Here is a 24,844-nt window from a genome sequence, read left to right as displayed (position 1 = left end):
ATAAACATTTAAACTGTTACCCAACAACATCAAATACAATGGATATCACAAAACGGAATAAAATACGAAAAAGTAGTACTATTTTACAGCGGTTTGCAATGATTCTCTTTTCCCCCACAATGCATTGCACGACGTCACGTTGGGGAGACGACAGACTAAAGCCCCGTCTCGGTTCACTGTCTATGGGCTCGTCTGTGCCACTGGTGTTGTAAAATATGGCTTGGTCTCGACCGAGTCCATGTGTCTTTATTATGTGTATAATAATATTGGAGGGAAAGTGAAACACAGCTTGGACGGGGATGCGGTTCGGCTTTTCACAAGTTTAGACAGCTAGCTACACCGAGCGCAACAGCGTTAGCCTAGACTGCTAGCTAGGTAAATATTACGACTGCCTTCAGAGTTTCCTATATCTGCGTCCACGTTGTCAACATAAGACATGTTGCGTTAGTGCTCCTTTTGTACCATCATTTTATTGAATGAAATGTTAAGCTTTGCTCCTACTAGATGGGTGGGTTTTTGTTAGCTACATACAAAGCTAACTGGCTATAGTTAGCCTGTATGCTAGCGGAATTAGCTAACGTTGCATAACCAGCCAGCAACTTCGGCAATCAGCAGTAGTTTCGGTAAGCTAACCACGACAGTTATTGTCGCCCACAATCAACCTCTCCTGCTAAAAGCAGTCAATCTGCAGTGATGTTTGAAATAGAGACGCTTGTGGATGTGTTAGCTGTCGTGGTTATCTCGCCGGAACTACTGCCGAAGCTGCTGGCTGGCTACACAACATTAGCTAATTCCGCTAGCACAGGCTAACTATAGCCAGTTAACTTTGTGTGTAACGTAGCTAAGAAAAACCCACCCATCACGTAGGAGCGAAGCTTAACATTTCATTCAATACAATTATGGTACAAAAGGAGCACTAATGCCACATGTCTTATGTTGACAACGTGGATGCAGATAGAGGAAACAACGAAGGCAGTCGTAATATTTACCTAGCCGTCTAGGCTAACGCTGTTGCGCTAACGTTAGCAAAACGTCGGCGTAGCTTTAGCTAGCTGTCTAAACTTGTGAAAAGCCGAACAGCATCCCCATCCAAGTAATAAATAAACACTAGGCAAATATAAAGTTACTGGAGCTAGTAGGGTCCATCAAAACGTGAGATATCTAATCGAAAATGTGTTTACAACGTCGGGGGATTTCACAGGTGGGACTGACTGGCAAGTTAGCCCATAGCTAACATGATCATGCCTTCTATTTCTAGATCTAGCTAGATTACCAGTACTTATCTGAACTAACGACATGATCACTGTCACTAGATATAAAGAAAACATTGACTTTCACTCGGTGCTATTCACTGACAGTAAAAACACCTCTTCCACCTCTTCTTCATCCCAGTCAGTCACCATAGTTCTAGTACTAGACTGAGGCACGTCTCCCCAACGTGATGTCATCACCGAATTGCATTAAAAAACCCACTAAACGACTAAAACGGTAAAAACTGGCCTTTAACACTATTTGGTGACATTTTTAACAATGATATACATATGTTGAGTGCTTTATGTACCCATTAATCAACAGTGGTGGTTAACCTGCAACATGGGCTTTAAAGCCCTGGACAGGACTATTATTAAGTATGTGAATAAAAAGGTGTTGTATATAAAAAAGCACCAATGTCAAACAACATAAATAAAATGTCTATATACAAGTCAAGTGTTTCCATAAATTGTGAACAAACTATTAACTATTCTAGTCGGAGTTTTCCTTTCATTTTATCTGCAATTCCTTCCAGGAGATGGGATTAAGGCTGTTTCTTTGTCAGCATGTAGCCAATTAAGCTTTATTTACTTATCAATGAGAATAAAATGGTATAAAAAAAGATTATGTTCACATAGACTGCAATTCTGTCAGTAGAATATGTTTTTAGCTACCGGCCATTTGAACAAAAGCAAACTGTGATGATGATGATGATGATGATGATGATGATGATGATGAGACTCTGATCTCTACAGCTGAAGACCAATTAGAAAGAAAACAAATCTTGTAAGTTGTTTGTCGGCATCACAGATGTGCTGTGATCACAGCTGCTATTTCACACATTATTCCAAACACTAATCCCCTTTCATCAGCACTGGTACAACAATTGGAGAGCAGATGGGGTAATACAGGACCATAGTAGTGGAGGTCGTGGGCATGACGGAGAAACATAATCTCGTCTTGAGCATTATAATCATTGCTCTAAATGTTTGCCCAAAAAACAAGGCTTGTTCTGCCTCTTTAAGACTTATTGTCTTCTGTCATTTCACACATTGTGTTTCTCTTATGAAGCACACTGACTATGTTTACATGCAACACAATATTCAGGTTTTTGCCCTTATTCCGAAAAAGACGATATATTCCGACTAAGCTATTTACATGGCTAATGAACGTGAATATTCCACTAATATTCCCGTTGGCATAGCGATGTGTGCACATATCCAAAAACCTGTTGATATCCAAGTCTTTGATAATGTTTAAAAGTAGCTGTGTTTCTCCTTCTTATCGGGTCTGCTGCCTTGCAAACTGTTGGTTTGTGTACAGCAACCATAGCAACGCACAGAGCTGACCATAAGCCTTAAACAGGCAAGAGGCCGTAAACTGGGCGTTAACTGCGGTAAAAACCCAGATTGAGACGCATATTCCGAATGCGCTCTATACATGTCCAAAAAATGCCTCTAAAACACAAATAATAATACCCAATATCCCACGTCTTAATTGGAAAATGCTACAGTATACTTATTCGGAAAAAGGCCTTATTCGTAATATCCAACCGGAATATTATGTTTACATGACCTGTATCAAATTCGGAATATTGTCATATTTGGAATAATTGTGGAATATTGGTGTGCATGTAAATGTACGCACTGTGTATTTATCACACACCTACTCTCGCCTCGTTCTAGTAACGACAAGGTCAGTTCTGACTGACATAGACTGGGCTCATTTAAGACCATTGTTACTTTTCTGAAATGTTTGTCCGATTGAAATCTCCAATCTTAAGCACCAGATGATGAGTTTCAGAAGAAGTTTGCTAAAAAGCCCAAAAAAAAGGCAAAACAAAATACAAGTAAAAAGAATATATATAAATGTCCATCACAGATTCATTAGTCTCGCATTGCCAGACCTTCCTCCACAGCGCTGCAAAGGAGGGTCTGGCTAGTCCACACAGCATTCCAGGATGGGAGAAAAATGTGCTCTGGTTTATTGCCATTTCTTTAAACCAATCACAATCATTTTGGGCGGTGCTAAGTGCCGGACATAGGTACGGTGCATCTGCAAAATAGCCTCGGGAAGGAACTTGTTTTGGTGGAACATGTGCAGGTAGGGGGGGCAAGCTCTGGAATTAAATGGCTGTCGAGTGTGTGATGAGAATTTTACTTCAAAATTGATAAATATAATTTGATTGTTGGCTCTAGCTCGGAGGATGTTTCCCAGATCGACCAGAGTTTAGAATGCCAACACAAAGAAAGCGAAAGGTCAGGGACATCCGGACGAAAATGAGGGACATCCAGTGGAACATCCAGCGGCATGGGAACAATCCCAGAAATGAAACGTTGTCGATATAGACTACAGACTCATTAATTTAGGCAAAGTTGTCCTGGACTCAGAAATAGTCTTGTGGATCAAGTTAAACCTGGCTTCAAGAAACAGAAGCAAATAATAGTGGCCAAAAGAAATCTAGCTAGCCACTGAAAAAATGCACTACAGCCTAGGTAAAGTAATTAGCTTGGCTGACCTTTAAAGTTCATACTAGCATTTATACGTATGTTAGCTAGTTAGCTCGCCTTCTGACCTTTTGCAACCTTTGATGCTTCAGTCATCAGTGCCAGTTATATTTAGTTTTGTTCCCCCTCTAGCATTTAATTTGGCCGGTTAGGTAAGCTGCACACTCATCTCACCTGGACAAGCAGTTGGCCTGGTAGTAGCGAAGCTGCTCAGCACGATGTGTGTCGTTCAAGGAATGATGGGGATTTATCTCCTGTGGAAAAAATAAATAAAAACAGCCATTACTGTGCATGTAGCCCAGCTAATATGTTTGGTCTTCTCTGACACGTTTTAAAGTTGGTTTTTTCTTTATCGGATGAGCAACTAATAGAGTCTGCAGGTTTTCAGTCCAATCAAAACACAACAGCAGCTGATATCACTGACAAACAGTTTGAGAGGAGAGGAGTAACCAGCCAGTGAAATCAGCTGCTACAATGGCGTGGATGGACTGACAACCTGCACACTCATGTACAGCATATATTAAAGCATCTACTTAAAGTCAATATGTTTAGTTTTTAAACAATACCTCCTACATTTAGTACAAAAGTGAATGATGAATAAGTAGCGTTATTTAAGGAATGCTCCACCGAAACCCTACAGTTTGTAGTTAGCTGTTAATGTTTGTTGCTTCTAACTAGATAGTGTAACTGTATAAAACAAAAGAAACAGCATTCCATGCTAGGGATAAACAGAAACTTTATTTAGACATGTTTAGCAAAAATACACTGTCACTATTGTACTCCACTGTACTTTTTAGTAATGTATTCCTATAAGCCAACTGTTTACCTGACCATATGGTTAGTGCTACCTACTGGTAGTAGATTATACTACATAAGCAAGTGAGTTGATTTAATGTAGTACATGGGAATTTGTTCAAATGCTCCTTAAACTACATAATTACATATATAAAGACAAAAGTTAGATGTAGGTGTGCTAACCGTCAGTGATACAGGCTCTTTTACATAAAGCTAAAATAACAAGTTTGAAGCAAATGCCAAGTCGAACATTCAACAAAACCCTTGAAAAAGATCCAATAAATCAACATTGAATATGTAGGTTGAAATTGTAAACTGAAGAAAAAAAGGGTTAGTTCCAGCAAGCAAGAATTTAAAAGGGACAAGACAAATAAAATCATGGCATCACAATCCAAGAAAAAAAAAAAGTTTAAAAAAGGAGAAGAAAGTGAGTTAATTTCATGCATGTTCTGGAACAAGAGACAGGATAAAGGATAAAGCAAGAGAAAGGCAAAGAAAGAATGTTAATATCGTGCAACGAGTAAAAGACAAACGTCGACTCTTTGGAGACACTGAACAAAGAAGCAGGATCAAGAGGAAGAAGTATTTTCCTCCAGTGCTGCAGGTAGCTTGGGTCTACTCACTGTCAGAGGCCTTATCACCTAAGAAAGGCTCCTGCTCCATTATGTCCATGGGGATTTTAATGCTGGGAACTTTCTCATTGTAAGGATAGTCAGACTGTTGGAGAGAGGAAACACATCCTGAGACGAGCCTTCTGGGGGTGTCGGGGAGTTAGCATTAACGCACACATTCATATTACTAAACCTGTGACGACCTGCATTCTCTAATGCAATACAATTGCAAACTATTGGTTATAAAACAGCTGGTGGTAATGCATCTTGAATCTCTGGGTCTATTTTATACTTTCTGGTTACCCTAGTTGCCAAAGGCAAAAGAGCCAATGTAACATGGCTCTGAGAAGTTTCTGATGTGGTTGAAAAATTCACCTTTCTGCCTGTCTTATTACTTGAAACTTAATAACAATTTAACCAATTGATGTCAAGCTTTAGTAGAAATTGGCTTGGGAGAGGAGTTACTTTAACTACTGCGGACTATACGGGATATATTATATATATATATATATATATATATATATATATATATATATATATATATGACCATTTTACAAATGCATCACTCACAGGGCTGTCAATGATCTCTGTTAAGCAGAAAAACACATCCAGCTCTTCTAAAGATGTGCTAAATTATCCATTGAGAATTTGGACCAGGTAATTTATAGGATTTAATCTATAAGTAATTTAATTCCTTTAAATGGTTATTTGATAGTTTCAAGATTTTGGCAAGTAACATCATCATCTAAACAAATTCTGACCACTGATCTGTCTGGCTTCGAGCTAGAGGTCTTCATTCGATCTGAAATGGATCCATTAAAAAAAAATCTCCTCAAATGCGATGTCCATGATTAAGTTAAATAAAAAAAAAAACAGACCTGATCAAAAAATGCAGTGGAACCAAACGAAAAACAAAACTATTTCCCAATTTAATTTGGACCCTGGTGCCGGGTCGGCTAGGAACTGAGTAGACCCAATCACTTAAAAAAGTCAAAATTCTAACACTAAAGAGTGAGGACTATCTTCCAATTTGAGTATAATTATCCTAAAGACACCTGAACCTTAAATATTAGAAATGCAAAAATATAAAACACACTCATACAACTGCCTTGTGCTCCTTGTCAGTCAAAAAAACATGTACTAGAAACTGAAAGAAGCTCTACTGAAAATCAGTCAAATGTTACTTCCAGTAGCCAAAACACAAATCCAAATCTGCAGGATGTTTATTGTTTCCACCAAGGAGATAAATAATCACTTAAAATAAGACAGTGGCACTTGCACCTTGTATCTATAATATCTCTGCAAGTTTTTGTTCCAACGCTATGACACAAAGGAGTTCTAGCATATGATGCATTGTCAAACCTTCAGTGATTAGGGAAACTACTTTACACCAACTGAAAATGAGGTAAAGACAACTCTGCAACTTAAGTAAGCAAACTGACATCTGTAAACCTGGATATTTGCTTAACCCATGCCCGGATTATCCATAAGGACACTTGGGCCAGTGCCCAGGGGCACCAACCATTCACAACCAGTGGGGGGGCACCACATGACACAAGCTTTAACAATATTTTCCGTAAATTGTTATATTATTCACTTGAAATTGTTGAAAGACCATACTTGTTTATGAACACTAATTTCACAATAATAATAATAATAATACATTATAAATAAATCAATATTACATGACCACTATCACTTCCCTCCCCAATCTGTCAGAGTTGAGTTGGTCCACAAGTACGTGCAAATGTATCATTTGGGGGGGGGGGGGTAAACAATAATCAAAAATGGGCCCAACCCTTCTCCGTGTTTTTCGAGCACACAGCACAGTGGGTGCGTTTCATGAGTTTGTTCAGTATACAGAGAAGTGTAAAAGACTGGTCTACAGTCTGCGCTTCTTTTACTATAACTCGCATTTCTTTCAGAGGACTTTGTGCAATAAATCCATATTCTTAGATCTAATATTGATAGTCTTTTGTCCATATCTTATTCATTTTCGGTCCTTTTATTGCCGTTAGCTGTGATGCTAAAGCAGTTTTAGCTTTCCCATGATGCTTTTGAAAGTTTTTGACCAATCAGCGGAGTTGCTTTCAGGGCCCGTGAAATAAAGTCGGAACAATGCTGCAATATATAGTATTGATTTTGGCTTTTTGAATTGATAGACATTTTGAATTGGGGGGGCTTTGAGGTATAGTGCCCAGGGGCACCACATTGTCTTAATACGGGCCTGGCTTAACCAGTGGGTAAACACTGAAATGGGTACATGCTGCTGCAAAGGAAGAGACAACTGGGAATTGGGAGCAGGGCTGGAAGTTGTGGGTGAGGTTCACAGGCTTGGGGACGGGCTGTCATGTAAACAAAAAACTGGAGAAAAATAAAGCATTTGCTTGTTTGTTTGCAAAGATACTTGCTTGTTGCGTAGTGTATTGTGTTGAAACTGTAAATTCAAAAACCTTACGTCTTCAGCATCGCTGTCTATGCTGCCTTGTTTTTTCTTTTTCTTCTTCTCGTCCTCTTTCTTCTTCTTGTCCTTCTCTGGGATGATGTCGTCCAGGAAGCTGAGATCATGCTGGGAGAACATGTAGTCCATCACTTTTCTGACGGCCACCAGAGCAAGGATCTAAACGCAGAAGAACAAGAGGATTAGAGTGGACTGGGAGGTCATTTGTTGAATTAATGATCAGTCTGGTCTATGAAGTAGTATGTTGGGAGAGTGGTGGTTAAAGAACAGGTTAGGTTTAACAGGTTAAAGAAGCGAGCTTGTGGCCGGGAGGTCGACGGTTCAATCCCCAGACCGACAGGAAAAAAACAATAAAAAATCTTGGTGGGGAAAGTGAAAGAGCAGCGCTTAACCCTCCCTCACCACTGAGGTGCCCTTGAGCAAGGCCCTGGTATGTTGTTGCAAATGAGAAGTTGTTCTCAATCGACTTACCTGGATAAATAAAGGTTAAATAGAGTTTAAATACAGTATATTGTATATATTTTTTTTACTTCACAGTAAATATGCTAAAATGTAATCTATAAATATAAAAATGAGCTGATGTTGCAGTAAAAAGCTAGGTTAATAAAGACTTTGATACACAACTTAAACATTATTTTAAATGTGCAATGGAGCAAAAGCCAATATCAAACTGAGAATTGGTAGTTCTAAACTCGTAATGATCATTTAAATTCAAGAAAAATGGTATTGAAAATGGCAAATATACTAAATGTACTTTGCAACACCATTTTAAAAAGTTAGACTATTTTGTTAATAATATATTTTTAAGTAAACTAAATAACAAGTGATAAGCGATGCACATCTTAACATCATATTTGATAAATAATAATATTTATACACTGGTAACCTTTTAAATCCACGAAACAATGTGAGTTACAGTTAATGAGAAATCCTTTAACAGTCACTTCCTGCCTTAGAACAGAACAATAACTATAACTCAAAGTACAGTTACAAGTGCAATAAAGTCTTGGGGGCTGTGTTAGTGACCCTGAACAGTAATTATGTAAAAGCACCATGGCACTGGTTTATCACTGATATAAACAACCCTCTAACACGTGAATTTAGCATATCATTTGTACACAGTGTAATTCAGTGTAGCCATAATTCAGTCTGATCATGTCAAGCTGACTCGACTGAGCTGCTTTTATCTGTGACCACTCCATTTTTACGCTCATCCTTTAAAATGACAAGTTGAATGAATATAAGCCTTATTCTAGAACATTCATTTGTGACAGGCATCTCTCATTATTCGTTCCATTTCACAGACTAAACTTATCAAATAATCAACAAGGAGAATAACTATAGTTTATGGTCAAAGATACTGAAATACTGGTAACCTTTTATTAGTATCAAGATGATTAAACATAAACATTAGTGGTCATTTGTAGCCTACAAACACAAGTCTTTCAAATTAATACAAATTACTCTTACCATGACAGGGAATACAATGGCGGCCACAGTGGACTTAAGGACCCAGAGCAGAGCCAAGCAAAGGATCTGAATGAAGGTGAAGAGGTGGACCTTCCTGAGGGGAACGTGTCGCAGGTAAACCAAGTCCGGCTGATGCTTTGCTGGCATCAGAAGCAGTTTGAGACGATCCATGAACTGCAGACAGATAGAGGTGCAAGTACACATGACAGGATGCGCTGCATGAATGAATACTGTATATCAGAGAAACGGCTAGTCGCTGGCTTGTTTCTTGGATACTAAGATTAATAAACAAGGTTTAAATACTACTAACATGGAATGTGTGCAAGGATAATAATAAGTGTTTGTTTGTCCAGATTAGTTTCCATTGCTCAACACTACAATCTACACATTGTATTTTATGATGACAAAAGAAATCTATGTAACATTTACCTGCACTCCATTGAGAGAGGCCACCCCCATGTATAGGAAGACTCCATACAGCACAGGCATGGGGATAAACTAGGTCAAATAGAGAAGGAAGGAAAAAAAGCTAATTATTTTAATGTGGACAAAAACACAAATCAGCCATTCCAGCTCATTGTTCATGCACAAACTGCTTCAAGGACATTTATTTATATCAGCATTTCCATCTTAATATAACCTTTGTAACCCAAACTGGAAGTAGTTAGACTTTAATAATATGATTAAGTGGGGTGAAGGCGCTTGTTGCTTAGCCTTAGTGAGGGAACTATTGTGATCAGCTAAAAACATTGGTATTATAAAAACATTAAAGACATGTTAACATATTATAGAACCATTTGTCACATACAGGTTTTGTCAATTTCGGCAGTTGTTCAATAAATATTTTCTTTTAAATATTGCCTCAATGCTGAACACAACCACCATAATTTTTCTTACTAACATTTTAAAATGTATGAACCAAACGAGTCTCTCATTAGCAGGAGATGAAGGTTAATGAGTCTGCGATAATCCCACATTTTACACTGTCTCACTGGAAGTTAATGTATACTCAGATTATGTGCTCCACTGACTGCTGACCTCAGCATATATAGTCTGCAGCGTTTAGTGTAGCGGTTTGTGGACGGACCAATACAGAAATGACAGCTTATATGTCTTATTATGTATGTATTATTCAGAGAGTAAGTCAAAAAGAACCCAAAAAATAAATGTAGTTGTCAATTAAGAAAAGACATATTACCTTGTTTTTTTTTTTTCAAAGATTTGTTTGGGCATTTCAGCCTTTAATGGAAAAGACAGCCAGATATGAAAGGGGAGAGAGAGGGGGAAGACATGCAGGAAAATCGTCCAGGTCGGACTCGAACCCTGGACCTTCTGCGTCGAGGCATACACCTCTATATATGTGCACCTGCTCTACCAACTGAGCTAACCCGGCCACTTAGTACCTTATTTTGACCCATTTTTTTAATTTAATTTATGTTTTCTTCATAATATAAACACTAGTGCTTTGTTATGTTTACAACCACTTTTACCAGATCAACCCGTTTTTGTCCATCAGTGTTAAGCTATTTCTGTTATTGCATTTTGTGGTTGATGTATATTCAAACTCTTAAAAGAACCTGACAGTTTATATAATTTAAAGCACAAAAGGCAGTCTTTAACGGGGCGTCTGCAGCAGTGGTAGAGCGGTCGCCTGCCAATCGGAAGGTTGGTGGTTTGATCCCTGGCCCTGCAGTCCCATGTCGAAGTGTCCTTGGGCAAGACACTGAACCCCGAGTTGCCCCCGATGCTGAGCATCGAAGTGTAAATCTGTGTGAGTGTTTATCTGATGAGCAGGTGGCACCTTGTACGGCAGCCACAGCGTATGAATGTGTGTGAATGGTGAATGGTTCCTGTACTATGTAAAAGTGCTTTGAGTAGTCGTTAACGCGCTATATAAATACAGTCCATTTACATTTAAAAAATCTGTAAGTTAGCAGAGTGTGGCGATATTGATTGTTTTGGCGTTTGTTTCCAAATGCCACAGTAATTTTGAGAATTTAAAGATTGAACTTGAGACACTAAATGATTAATAACAGACAACAATCTGATTAATTACCTTTAAAATAGGAGCCATAAATACAGACAGTCCTGTCAGGATGAACACCAACACACCGGTGACCCTCTGCTCTCTGCAAAAAAAAACAAAAAAAGAGAGAGCGGGGAAAAAAGTTATTACAATGTCTGCTTGTATAATTTTTTGATTTGAACATGTTTGCCTCTTTTTCCTACAAATAATTCACAGAAAAGCCTGAATAATGATGTTAGTTACTTGAGAATATCAATCATTTCCCAAAGCTCGTTCAGTTTTGGCCAAAACAAAGGCAACCCCAACATTTGTAGGAAGTTCAAAGTTGGGAGTAGATGTTACAATAGTTTGTTAGTTCAGCTTACAGCTGACACATCAGGAGGCTCTGGAGGACATCACCAAACAGACGAGAAAGCTAACAAAAAACAGGAATCACAAAGTGTCTTAACCATCTATTAATGAACACAAAAGGCACATGTACAAAAACATGTTTTAATAGTGTCAATGCAAATTAACTGGAGTACATGGAGTGACTAATGAACAACAGAGAGAATCTTTCTCTTAAAAGCTCAAAGGGGGCGCCCGGATAGCTCAGTTAGTAGAGCAGGTGCCCATATATAGAGGTTTACTCCTCAACGCAGCGGGCCCGGATTCGACTCCGACCTGCAGCCCTTTGCTGCATGTCATTCCCCTCTCTCTCTCCCCATCATGTCTTCAGCTGTCCTATCAAAATAAAGGCCCGAAAATGCCCAAAAAATAATCTTAAAAAAAACTCAAAAGGGATGAAAAGAAGTGTGTTTGGTTTTTTTCTCCACTACTTAACTCATGACCTAAATCAGCCTATTATACTTCAGTGCATTACCTCTAACAAAAAGAGTTATTTCATGTTTTTGGTCCACGTGTTTGTGTGTTAGTTAGCAGGATAACTACTGAACACATTTTAGTGAAATTTGGTGCAGAACAATTTGGCCATTTATAAAACAGTTTGTGTTTTGGCTGATAACTGTGTTTTTGTAAAAGTTTATTTGTTTTTCAATTCCCTAGATTGTTTGGTTCAAAGCTAGGGATGTAACGATGAATCATGAATCGGTTAAACATCTATTTAAATGTGTAAAGATTACAACTTGTCGAAATAAAAAATGAATCGCCCTGCAATATTCATTTCATTCTGTTAAAAAGAATTGTGAGAAAATTGTATCATGAACTTAAAAATGTGAATCGTATCGAATCGTGAGTTGAGTGTATCGTTACATGTCTATTCAAAGCTAATATTTCAGTATATACCACACACATTTCCACCATTTTCAACAATCCTACAACTTTTGTCAATCTTCATCTAATTTGGTGCATGAACTATTTGGATGAGTCCCAAAGGTTATCCATGTGTGTGTTTGATGTTATTCTGCTTTCTATTATGTTTGCCAAATTAAATTGTCATTTGTCAACTGCAAACAAAATGTAGATGTTGGGTGCATACTTCTAAGCAATTCTGTAAAATCTGTTGGCATTTCTCCTACAGATGGTGCTATAGCAACAGGGTAAATGTAATTTACTATGAATCAGTTGTCATGAATGTGACTCCTTTGTCCCTTACATTTCATCCTTGTACAACGCTCTAATATTCCCAGACAGGATTTTGATATTCTATAAAAAATTAGAGCTGCCATCAGCATGATTGTTATTGTCTGAGTGTTTCGAGTTACTCTTACCTCACACCCAGGAACTTCGGCTGCTCTCCAGGAGCCGATGTTTCGGTTTCCATCTTCAGACTGTCGATGTGAGCGATGGAGATAACTGTGGCAGCCACATACCACGGCAGTCCCATGAAGGAGCAAATAATCAGCAGAATGGCCACCCAGAACAGATCCAGATGGTAACCTGCCCCTTTCTGGTACAGACAACAAACACAAAGTCAAAGGTCATGTATATGCATGATCAAGCATGGAAAATAGGCTTGTTTGAGATGAGCCAGACCCTTGCAGAATGTGCGCAGCTTTGAGAGCTAGGCGCAACAGTTTCTCTCCACGAGCTGCAGAAGTGAAATGCTTGAAGGGAAACAACTTGCCAGTAGATCAAGCTGAGCGCTTGGACTTAAGCAGTAACACATTAGTCTGGTTCAACGCGTGTACATTGCTGGGATAAAGCCGGACATCCGGCTTGTGAGGGTATCCTCTCAAACAAGCCTAGTATGTAGAGCACGGCTGCAGACACAGGCAAACCTAAAACCCAGCAAACAGCTCTTATATGGTTTTATAGTATAATATGCTGAATAACAAAACAGCAGAAGAGCAATTTTTGTTCTCTTCTGCCACAAAGATATACCAGTTCTCTTTAAAGGGACGAGTCGCTGAAATCAAAGAAAACATTTCTCAACTTCAGCAGTGACTCTTGAACTTGCTTTTTGAACCAAACTATGTTCAGTCACTGCCATGAAACATCTCTCACTCCCACGAGAAGAATGAAAACAATATTTAACTACAGTGTGAAGGTAGCGAGTGTCCTGTACAAACTGTACTAGGTTGTGGGAAACACATGAAAATCCCTACTTCACATAAATCAAGTTAGACAAACAGAAAGAAAAAGACTCTTTTACTGCAAAGAATTTTTTTGTTGTTGTTGAAATTCTAATTTAAACACAAAATGCAGATTCAAGCATTTCACAGCAATTTATCATGCAAGTTATGCTGCAAACTCATATGCTGCACTAAATGTTAGGCATGTTCTTAAAAACAGCCAATTGTTGCAATACAAATCCTCCCATCTGTAGTACAAGAACTCAACAAAAATGACTCCCAACCTTCCGTTGCCTCACTCGTATACAGAACACCAACTTTCTGTATTGTATTATATTAAGGAATGACATTTAGCATTTCTGATACTTTCATCTCCTGGGTCACAAATTACCACCTGGCTTAAAATACACACTTTGTTGGTAAGGTTTCTTCTTTACCTTCAGCTTGTGCTCCTTCCTGTTGACGATCACAGCAGTAATCTGTTGGTCCATAAAGACTAGTATGGTAACCAGCAGGGCAGGAAGAGCTGACACCAGGTAAACCCACCAGGGGTTTCCTCCAAACGGAGGCACAAACCAGCCCCGGTTAGGACTTGTTGGCTGTGAAGGAGGAAGACAGAAGCTTCAATACGTCAACTAGACAAAGAGGCATTTGTGACCTCAACACAGACAGAAATTGCTGTCTTTTACTGTTTCCGTTAGCCCATAAACTATAAATCACTTTACATTTCTGATGATTATTTACCAAACCCATTAGATTGATTTACCTTACAGTTTTTTGTCCAAAGGGACTTAAAACTTCTCCCTACACAGAGCACTTTTGGGGTTCAGTGTCTTGCTCAAAGTAGTCTTAATCAACGGAAGTAAATTTCCAGGATTAAGCCTGACATGATGTCAGGTTTGCCCCTCACCTTCCGCTCTCAGTGTGTTGCCGTTCTCAAAGTCCCTTCACTACGGGAAACAACAAACTACGAGCTAGTAAGCTTCACGCTGAAAATTTTTGAAGAAGATTTAGATGTGCAATAAGGCAGGCCTGTTTGGTTCTGTCAGGAATGATTGTAAAGATTTACAAAGAATATGTTTATGGCATTAATCTAACTGGGACGTTTTGGGACCGATGGGTGGGGATTGCTATGGACAGAATGCACATGGCGATACACTGGTAAGAGCAAATTACATTAAACCATGTATCCTGCTAATTTAAATAGCTCACGTTACTGTATTGTGTGAATAGTTAACTTTATTTAATATTGTATGTGACGTTTTCTTTTGTGGGGTACAAATGCTTCACCAAAACAAGTTCCTTCTTGAGACCATTTTGCAGAACCACCGTCACTGCGTCTGGAACTTAGCGTCTGGAACTTAGCGTCTGGAACTTAGCGTCACCCAAAAAAGTTGTGATTGGTTTAAAGAAATGCAAACAACCCTGAGGGTTTTTTCTTTTATCCTAGAAAGAATGTGTGTTGTAGCCAGACCTTACTCCACAGCGGTGTGGAGACAGGTATGGCAATGCGAGACTATGCTCAAGGTAAATTTCAACATGCAGACAGGAGGAGCCGGAAATCAAACCACCACAACCATACTTTTAATTGCCATCTTCTCTACCACCTAAGCTACTGTTGCCGCTTCCTGCCTTTACAACAGCCACTGTTTTTTAGTTAATTTCACTGTGATATGGAAATCAAGTTATACTGTAGCAATTTAAAACATACTTTACAGATGTAAACCATCACAAAAAACAATTACTTTTATGTTTTGTATAAGTTGCGTTTTGTCACATAGTACTGTAAATGCAAGATTGTGTTTAGGATTAAAACCTTGACAATAATCTACTGGAACCTTATTATGTTCTATGAAGCAATACAGCGAAAGAAAATGCACTTGATTTGTGCATTCGGCATGAGCACTTAGGCAGGGAGGGACTCACCTTGAATTCACTTGGCACAATAAGTTTAGGAGTATCGACTCCTACGAGCATATCGACTCCACAGAAGATGAAGATGGCCAGGATGATGGCAAAGTCACTGATGAGTTTTCTCACCTGGGTAAGAAGTAACACAAACACTTGACAAATCTGTTCTCTGTAACCTGCTGTTCAAACAGGCTGCACATCTAATGCATTCCCTTGGATTAAATTAGCTTAGTGTGGCTGACTCACAGTAGTGGGGAAGAACGGGCTGGTCTTGAACTTCTTTAGACACATGGAGCAAGTGTAAGTGCCAAAGAACAGGATGAAGGACATGAGGGTGATGTCTGGGACAAATTCACAGGCCTTGCCCACCAGCTCTCCGTTGTATTTTAAGCACTCTGTCTTTGAGAGGGACGACCACGTGGCGTTCATTGGCTGTACAAAGGAAACAAAGAACATTATAATTATATAAGAAACAATTAGTCATTCAAATGAGCGTCCCGCCAAAGCTGTGACAGATACTGAGGCTGAGAAGAGCGGAGTGTTTACTCCAAAATACTAAAGGTCTGTGACAGTTATCAGAGAGAAAAACCAGCCAACTTAGTGTCACAATAACCTCAAATTGGAAACAAGTGCTATCAGACTGTTCTATTTTCCTTGTAAAATTGTTGAACTGACAAACACAACACAACTTTCCTCTACAATTGTATCTTTATCTCCCGGTTGGTATGTGATTTGTGACCCAATTCCAAGAAGGCTGTTCAAGATTGTCAAAGAATTCCAGCGGCATTCAAACCAAAGTCCTTCATTTTAAACAGTGCTTGAAGTTAGGGATGTTAATGATTAATTAACCGTTTAACCATTAACCGATATTAAGAATTTTGACCGATGAATACAATCAGTTAAACCAGGGGTCTTCAACGTTTTTTAAGCCAAGGACCCCTTATCTGAGAGAGAGACAGAGCATGGACCCCCTACTACATATTTTATAAAATTAAGTTGCATATTTAACTGGGCCTACAATAAAATCCTAAATAGAAAACCAAGCTATAAAAATAATTGTTTTATGATTTTATAAATCATGTTTTAATGTTAAACATACTGTACATGTGACAGTGAATCCTTTGGGATTAACTGTATCTGGGATGGCTACCTTAGTGACTACCTTACCTAAAGGCCGGTAAGCCTATCATTAATGTGCTTTTGTTTTTGTGTTCAAAAGTAGCAAAGAAACTCCCTTCATTAATTCTGCCAGATGATGGTCTAGTACTGAAACTATTAATACTGAAAACTGCCTACTATTAAATTTATTTTTTGCAAGTTAGACAGTGTGGAGGAGTTTCTTTGCAACTTTTGACTTACTTAATCCCCTCCGACACACATGTCCCACGTTAAAGAAGTATTTTTCTGTACTGTAAACACTTTTAAAAAATTAACAATAATTTGGTGGCCCCCCTGCAGTAACTCTGAGGACCCCCTAGGGGCCCCGGACCCCCTGTTGAAGATCTCTGAGTTAAAGAGTTGAAAAAACAATATTATTAAAACAAAAATAAAAAAGTAATTAAAAAACTTTTTTTTTGCATTGTAAAAATAAATAGGCATACAATCTATTTCTTTACTACTAGTTAACTTGATATTGCTAACTTTGCACTAGAAAGTTGCGTTTTAAGCTATTTTTTCTGCTAAGTTTGTGGCTCTCTGCTGGACAGCGCTCACAGCTTAAAGCTAGGTGACACATGCCACTATATCAGGGCTTCTCGAAGTCCGGACCAAGGTCCGCATCCGGACACAGCCCATACCTCATGTTATAAAACACAACACCTTTAACGTTTTCTATTTTTAAATAGATTTTCTATTGTTCAATAAATTCTTTGTGACATTGAATATTCAGTAGTGGTTTAATGGACCAAAGTTGATCCATAATCCATACAGATCCCCCACATCATAATGGCGAGCTGAAAGCGGTCGCAGTGTGGTTACACTTCCTCTGAGACATGCACAACAGCGCCCTGGGGTCCGTTTTAGAAAGCAGGTTTAGTGAAAACTCTGAGTTTGTTAACCCTGAGATGAGGGTAACTCTGGGTTTTCTGTTTCAGAAAGGGAGGTTAATCAAACCTGAGAGATAGGGGTAACTCCAGCCCATTTCAGAAAAAGAGGTAACATAACCTCAGAGTCAGTTACTATGGTAACTGAGCCTGTGAACCTAGCCTGGTCGGGAGCAGGTTTTCTTCAATAAACCTTGTGTTTCTCTCAGTCTCCTCCCTCTGACACAGCGCTCTTTCATTTCCTCATTCATTCATTCAGTCTGTATCAGGCGCATTTTAGTGCAGTTTGTTATCTGCATGAATAAAAAAACAGGGTTGGTTTACGGCAGTTTTCTTTACAACATTGGTGATGCGGAGCATATTAGTAAAGCCACTGTATAGCAAAGCGCCGTCAGAAGAGTGTGACTCGCTCTGAAACATTTTTTAAACGTTTTTGTAGTGTTCCCTGGACACAAACCACTAAGAGCCATTAAAAAGGAGTTCCACAGTATTGCAGGTGAATGATGTAAACCCTTTGAAATAAAAGATTATGAATTATAATTCTGTTAATGATGGTGCTGCAGCCTCAGAATGGGATTAGTAGGCCTAGTACGTTTTCACCCGCAGGATTGCACCTAAATGAAATAGATTATAGGTTCAATACCATTTCACCAGTAATATTACACTTACAATTAAATATGATATTAATACACTATATTGGAACTTACGCATTTACTCTTGCAGCAATTTTCTCCCACGCAAATTCTCTCTCTTTTGCAGCAGCCTCTGTGTTGCTTTTTTAACGAAATATATGTTCAAACTCGTATGTGCGCATGAGTATTTCCGCCGACCAGATGTTTGTGGTTGTTGCTAGGGCTGGGCGATATGGAGAAAATCAAATATCACGATATTTCTGACCAAACACCTCAATTTTGATATTGCAACGATATTGTAAGGTTGACAATTGGTGCTTTCACATCATATCTTCCACATTTAGATTTTAGATAAATAACCATCATAATGTGGATATAATGACTAAGTGGTTAAAGGAAAATAATAGAACAGCTAGACCAGTCTGGTAAATTCAGAAAATGACACCACTTTACTGTAATGCAGCCTTTGAAACCAGGAAAAGACTAAACTTACCATGTAACAATATTACAATTCTTCAAAATCTAAGACTATATCTAGTCTCATATCACGATATCGATATCATTTTGAAATATTGCCCAGCCCTAGTTGTTGCCATGTTGAATCGTAGTATCATGGCTCCATTCATGCTGCCTTTTTATAGTGGTGGTGCACTTGTTTACTCTGAGTGAACCTACTCTGAGTTGATTGAATCAACTCAAATCAGCTGTTCTGGAACCAAAAACTGAGGGTTTCCCATCTCAGGGTAAATCAACTCAGAGTTCAGGGTCCTTCCTGAAACGGACCCCTGGTGACAGACTGACAAGCTGGAGGTTGTAGGGACAGGTTTGGGAGGGGAGAGGGAGGTAGGGACAGGTTTTTATTTTGTGTGGTGTGTAAAATGTTCTAAATAAATAAATGTAAATAGGATGAAATAGGTTGCTACTGAAAAAAGGTACCCCTGGGTACCAGTACCGAATTCCAGGTACCAGTACCGGTATCGGTATAAAAATTGACCAGTTAACTGATAATGATCAGTTAACGAGGTTTGGCTATCATCAAATGAGGACAGCAATAAAAACATGCAGAGTACACTTACCAGATCAGTGTTGTTCCAATACCAGACTGAAGTACCCTCTAAAGGATCCCCAATGATGTCTGTATTGTTCTCTGCAAAAACACAACAAAACTTTAGTTTTTAACACTACACAGTGCATAACAACGAACAAGTTTCTAAAGCAACAAGACTTTGTCTAGAACCATTTTATATTAGCCCCATAAGTCTATAATGACACTGTTGAATAGATGGCCATTTTATAACTGACGCCAGCCACCCTCCTGAGGAAACCCATTTCGGCCGCTTGTACCCTGGATCTCGTTCGGACACAGCTCTCGCTTTGGTCATACAGAGATTAGATGGCCCTGGGAAGGGACCCCCTCACCCCATACTCCCGCAGCACCTCCGACATTATCTTCCGGGGGACCCAGTCATACACCTTCTCCAGATCCACAAAGCACATGTAGACCGGTTGGGCATACTCCCAGGCTCCTTCCAGGATCCTTGCGAGAGTAAAGAGCTGGTCTGTTATTCCACGACCAGGACGGAATTCGCATTGTTCCTCTTCAACCTGAGGTTCGACTATCGGCCGAACCCTCCTTTCCAGCACCTTGGAGTAGACTTTACCAGGGAGGCTGAGAAGTGTGATACCCCTGTAATTGGCACACACCCTCTGGTCCCCCTTTTTGAAACGGGGAACCACCCCCGGTCTGCCACTCCTTAGGCACCGTCCCAGACTTCCACGCAATGTTGAAGAGGCTTGCCATCCAAGACAGCCCCTCTACACCCAGAGCTTTCAGCATTTCTGGACGGATCTCATCAATCCCCGGGGCTTTGCCACTGTGGAGTTGTTTGACTTCCTCAGCGACTTCTACCAGGGAAATTGACGACAATCCCCCATCATCCTCCAGCTCTGCCTCTAACATAGAAGGCATATTAGTTGCATAGCGCAAGCTTGGCTATGATGCCAGCCAGGAGTTTCCCTGAATTACTGTATGTGTTACACCAGCCGGTTTTTCGTCAAAAGTAAGCATCTGTTGTTTCCCCCTCCCTGTTATGCACTGTAGTCTATGTGGAGCGGCAGGAGAAATAGCATATTTCCGTGGGTGTCAGATATTTTTGAAAGCAGCAGGGGATTATTAATCATTAATTCAGGGCTGCACTCCTCTTCATCTCCCATCCTCCATTAGAAAATAAAATTAAGAGGCATACTGTGTCGTATTCAAAAAGATCAACAGCATCTGTTTACTTTTTCACAACAAAACCAAAAAGCTTTGTAATTATCACACCATAGAAATATTTGGTCATTTGAGCCACACTAAAACACAACTAAATCTCACCAGCCCATAAAGCTGTAATTGCTCCTCACAACCAAACGTTCCATAAAAAATGGCAAATCTATTAAACAATTATGAACTAAAACCTGCAACAGCCAACAGGTTAATCAATAGCAATGTGTCTTATCAGCATTCAACACACTCTGCTCATTCAGTCTGGATACCAATGTCAGCTAAAATCCTCAAAGTTAAACGTCTCACCTAGAACAGCAGGGGCCATACAGAGGCAGTCATATTGTGTGACATATTCCATCATGAATTCTGAGTTAATGGGATAGTGGTGAGCTAATTTGAGCATCTTCTTGAAGGCATCATAGATGAAGATGAAGCTGATGAGACAGGAGAAGCCCTCTTCAGTGAACCGGGTGAAATACTGAACCAAGAAGCTGGCGTCAGTAGCCACGAGCACCAGGCAGAAGAACGCTGACCACAGCCCGATCCACAGGCGGAACTCCAGGTAGTCAAAATCATTTTCTCTGTATAGAAAAAAAACACAAAACAAATTTTCTAAACTACTATTATTAGTATTAGGGACACTCTAGTCATGCTTTGCCAGACCATCCTCATGCTGCAGAGTGGAGGAGGGTCTGACTAGTCCACAAAGCATTCCGAGATGGGAGAAAAACGTGCTCTGGTTTATTGGCATTTCTTTAACCCAATCACAATCATCATGGTCACAAACTCTGCATGGAGCTGCTGCAAAATAGTCGTGCGAGAGAAAACTCAGATTGGACAGATAGTCTAGCTAGCTGTCTGGATTTACCCTGCAGAGATCTGAGGAGCAGGTAACCATAGTCCTCATAAATCCACTGGAGTTTAAAATTCCAACAAAAAAGATAGCGGAAGGAAACGGATATCGGCAAAAAATATATGCATCCGGCGGAATTTCCTGCGGCATTATTTTATGGATAACGTAATTTATTTTGAGAAGAAAAGACTATTTTTAAGAAAAATTAATCAAGGGATTCCAACTTTGGCCCTAAAACTCTGAATGACCTACATTAAAAACAACATTCATAACAAGCATGTTTGGAGCTTTTTGAGTGTCACCAACCAAAGTTTAGTATGATGATAAAGTACCTTTTAAGCCCTGAATCATATATGATCAGTAAACAGGGTCTCTGGATGGAGAAAGATACCTGCTGAAATTGAAGAGCAAGCGTTCAAACACCAGAACAGGACCGGTGCTGCTGAGGATGGTGAGAGGCTGGCCGGCCAGCAGACAGAAAATCGCACCGGTGATCGCTGTGCCCAGAAAACTCTCCAACACACCCTGCACACATGGAGGTGAAGAGTTAGGGAATAATTCAGAACATAAATGGTTAACAAACTGTTAAAAGGTTAAAGAAGTCAGTCTGACCTGCATGTTTTCTGTAGCATCGCCCAGCAGACCACCAAAGGTGATGGCGTTTGTCACAGTTCCCAGGTAGATAAACAAAGTGGCCGACAAGGCCTGAATGTGAAATCCATCGGTGAAGTCACTGACAAAGAAAGGCGCTTTTCTTTTGATGTCAAGTAAGAGACCTCCACAAAACCTGAAAACAGAAAAACAAATGGTGTGTTTTTCCACAACATGGAATACTAAGCACAACAAAGACATTTTGAAAATGTATTCAAAGTATTAGTATGCAGATAACTACAAAACATGACATATGCAACACTGAATCATTAGCACTGTGAGGGCAAATGTTTCAAGATATAAGAATATATATACAGTATACATATATATATTTTAATTATTTCATACCTTCCAGTCTTCTTCAGCTCGTCCCCTACGGCGTGTCCCCCTCCTCCGTGACCCTCTCCATTATGAGGCATATCTCCGTTCATGTGAGGGTCCCCGCCTGCATACATGTTTTTCCTAAAATACAGTTTTGTTCAGTCTGGCAGGCACTTTACCTCTGATTAACACTGAAAACAGTTATCTGATGCAGATCATATATTTGAACACCACAATATCTACTGAAGTTTACCCAGCCTGCCATTTTTTGCATTTTAGCTGCCATGAAAATGTCAGTGTCTGCATAATGTCTTAGCCTTTTTTAGTGTTGTCAATTAGACAATGTGAATATGTGTCACATGGTTAAAAAGCCTGACATATCAGTGCTCACATACAGTAGACAGCTGAGAAGTTCCTGCTTTACTGAGTACCACTGCAGCTTTAAATAAAACACACTGCTGCTCTTTCATAATTGAACATTGTGCTGTACAGCTGGACACCCTTCAGTGATTTTGCAACCACTGCTCTTCTGTAACATAATGTAGTTACTGCAAACACAGCATTCAGAACAGGTGCAGAAAGTCTTGTACTTGCTGACATTTTCAGATTTTTTTTTTTAACCACAAAATTGTTCTTAAATGTACTCGTGCATTGACTATTTGTGTGCTTACTTAATGTATGTTTCCACTGCTGAATCCTGATACAGATACTTTTCACAGTTTAATTTAAGCTTATAGACCTTTTGTCAGAGGAGGGGAGGGATTTCGGAGGCTCTATCCTGATGGCCGGGTCCCACTCTCCAGGAGGAAGCACGATCACCTCATCCAGGAACTCATCGATACCAGCCAGCAGGTCTTGTCTGTCCTTGGCCTTATACGCAATGTCATGAAAGACCTGAACACAGACGGAGAAGGACGAGGCATTCAAGTGTGAAAGAGACCCGTCAAACCATGCAGCGAACTGTAATATCACATCTGAGGAATAATGTATGGGGAGGAGAGATTTTCTACTGAACACATCTGACTTTTAATTTCAAGCAACATAGTTGTTTTCATACTTTAGGTCTTTATTTGCACAGAAGATAAACATTAAACAATGCCTGTATACTTTATATTGTCAAATATAAACTAATAATGTTGATACAATAAATCCTGAAAATAACAGCTTCTTCCCCACAGGACAACTTAGAAGAATATTCCTGATGATTGACACATCTTTGCAAGGTTAATAAAATGCCTCTCACGTAGCTTGTTCAGAAATTCTGCTGGGTTAAGCAACAGCTGGCACATAATCCAATTAAATACAACAACATAAAATAAGTCCTAAGTAATTACCATAAAGTTGAAAACGTGTCAGAAAAAATCAAGTGAGGTGTTCACAAACATAGCATTTATAGTGTGGGTATTATGCTGGACTTCTCTTATATTGTTATATTATACTCTCTGTACTTGTTGAAAGGTAACAAGATTAAAGCATACATATTGTGAGTGAAAATGGCCTGTTGCATTGTATGAAAGACATTTCATTGTCAGCATTAAAGGTCCAATATGTACATGTAATATATTTACTGTAATAAATCCAAAAATGTATTACAGTATCAGATATTAAGAAAACATGCTAAGTTGAAATACTATCTTTTCTAACAACAATGTTAATGCCAGTATTTTCTCTTTTTGAAATTTCCGTTCCGTGACGGAATGTCTGTTTGTGTTTTGGCCTGTGTGTTGTTATCAACTGCCCAGGCCAGGTTGCCAGATATACCTGTAAAAACTTAAACCCAGCGCGCTACAGCTGTAACGTTAGCACAGCCATGAAAGCAGCAAACAAACGAACAGGATCAACGGAGATAGATTCTACCCGAACTAAAAAACCCTGCTCTGTTTCTAACAGTTGCATGACCAGAGACGTAACAAACCCTGGGAAAATATTGGAGATGTATTTGAAAGATGAGACAGCTTAGAGCCCAAAAGGACACCGAGTTGGTTAATATCCTCCTGAACAGGTAAGCATTAGCTTCAGGCTAATTTATCACGGCTACAAGGGATGGGCATTTTATGTCATTTCAACATTTGTGTACTCACATTGAATTATATAGCTAGAGTACCCAAGTTGGTTACTCGCAAAAACAAATTGAGACACAGCCAGTAAAGTGATCCCGACTGGTCCTGGCTAACGCCACCATGCTAACCCTGCTAATTGCTAACGTTAACGGAGGACCAGGCAAGTGGGCCACAGCTGTTTACAACGTGTAGCCTGTTAAGCGGCCATAGCCGACAACGGTGAGTTATTTTAAGCCAAGAGGGGGGCTGTAAATCAGGAAGAGAGGACCGTGAGTTTGCAGTGTGTTTAGCGATTGTTGCCATAATTCTAAGCCAATAAAGTGTGTTCAGTTGGGTGGAGAGGACGGCAAGGTAGTGTTATTTTTAGCGGTTCCTATCATAATCCTAAGCCTAGGAAGTGTGTCTGTCCGTCAGCTGGAGAGGACGGCAAGGTAGTGTTATTTTTAGCGGTTCCTACCGTAATTCTAAGCCTAG

The 24,844-nt window shown here is 39.5% G+C and overlaps 1 protein-coding gene across 13 annotated transcripts in view; it reads right to left on the bottom strand.

Annotated features, from left to right (window-relative positions):
* Nucleotides 1-24,844, bottom strand: part of slc4a4a (solute carrier family 4 member 4a) — a 68,907-nt gene that overhangs the window by 5,276 nt on the left and 38,787 nt on the right. For 8 of the 13 annotated variants that reach the window (XM_031305245.2, XM_031305247.2, XM_031305248.2 and 5 more), the window contains 15 exons: nt 23,050-23,204; nt 22,338-22,451; nt 21,951-22,125; nt 21,730-21,863; nt 20,792-21,066; nt 19,296-19,366; nt 15,792-15,977; nt 15,561-15,674; nt 14,072-14,233; nt 12,831-13,009; nt 11,152-11,224; nt 9,525-9,593; nt 9,096-9,269; nt 7,623-7,784; nt 3,933-4,012 (listed from right to left, as the gene is read on the bottom strand). In XM_031305245.2, coding sequence (XP_031161105.1) covers nt 3,933-4,012; nt 7,623-7,784; nt 9,096-9,269; nt 9,525-9,593; nt 11,152-11,224; nt 12,831-13,009; nt 14,072-14,233; nt 15,561-15,674; nt 15,792-15,977; nt 19,296-19,366; nt 20,792-21,066; nt 21,730-21,863; nt 21,951-22,125; nt 22,338-22,451; nt 23,050-23,204 — 2,123 coding nt within the window. Of the gene's footprint in view, nt 1-3,932; nt 4,013-5,176; nt 5,271-7,622; nt 7,785-9,095; nt 9,270-9,524; nt 9,594-11,151; nt 11,225-12,830; nt 13,010-14,071; nt 14,234-15,560; nt 15,675-15,791; nt 15,978-19,295; nt 19,367-20,791; nt 21,067-21,729; nt 21,864-21,950; nt 22,126-22,337; nt 22,452-23,049; nt 23,205-24,844 lie in introns of all 13 variants that reach the window. The other 5 variants (XM_035997507.1, XM_035997517.1, XM_031305250.2 and 2 more) reach the window with 1 other exon arrangement.

The sequence above is a fragment of the Sander lucioperca genome, chromosome 2, assembly GCF_008315115.2.
Source record: "Sander lucioperca isolate FBNREF2018 chromosome 2, SLUC_FBN_1.2, whole genome shotgun sequence".
In the NCBI taxonomy this organism is placed as follows: Eukaryota; Metazoa; Chordata; class Actinopteri; order Perciformes; family Percidae; genus Sander; species Sander lucioperca.
The sequence above is the reverse complement of the archived record's forward strand: the minus strand, read 5'-3'. Positions and strand labels throughout refer to the sequence as shown.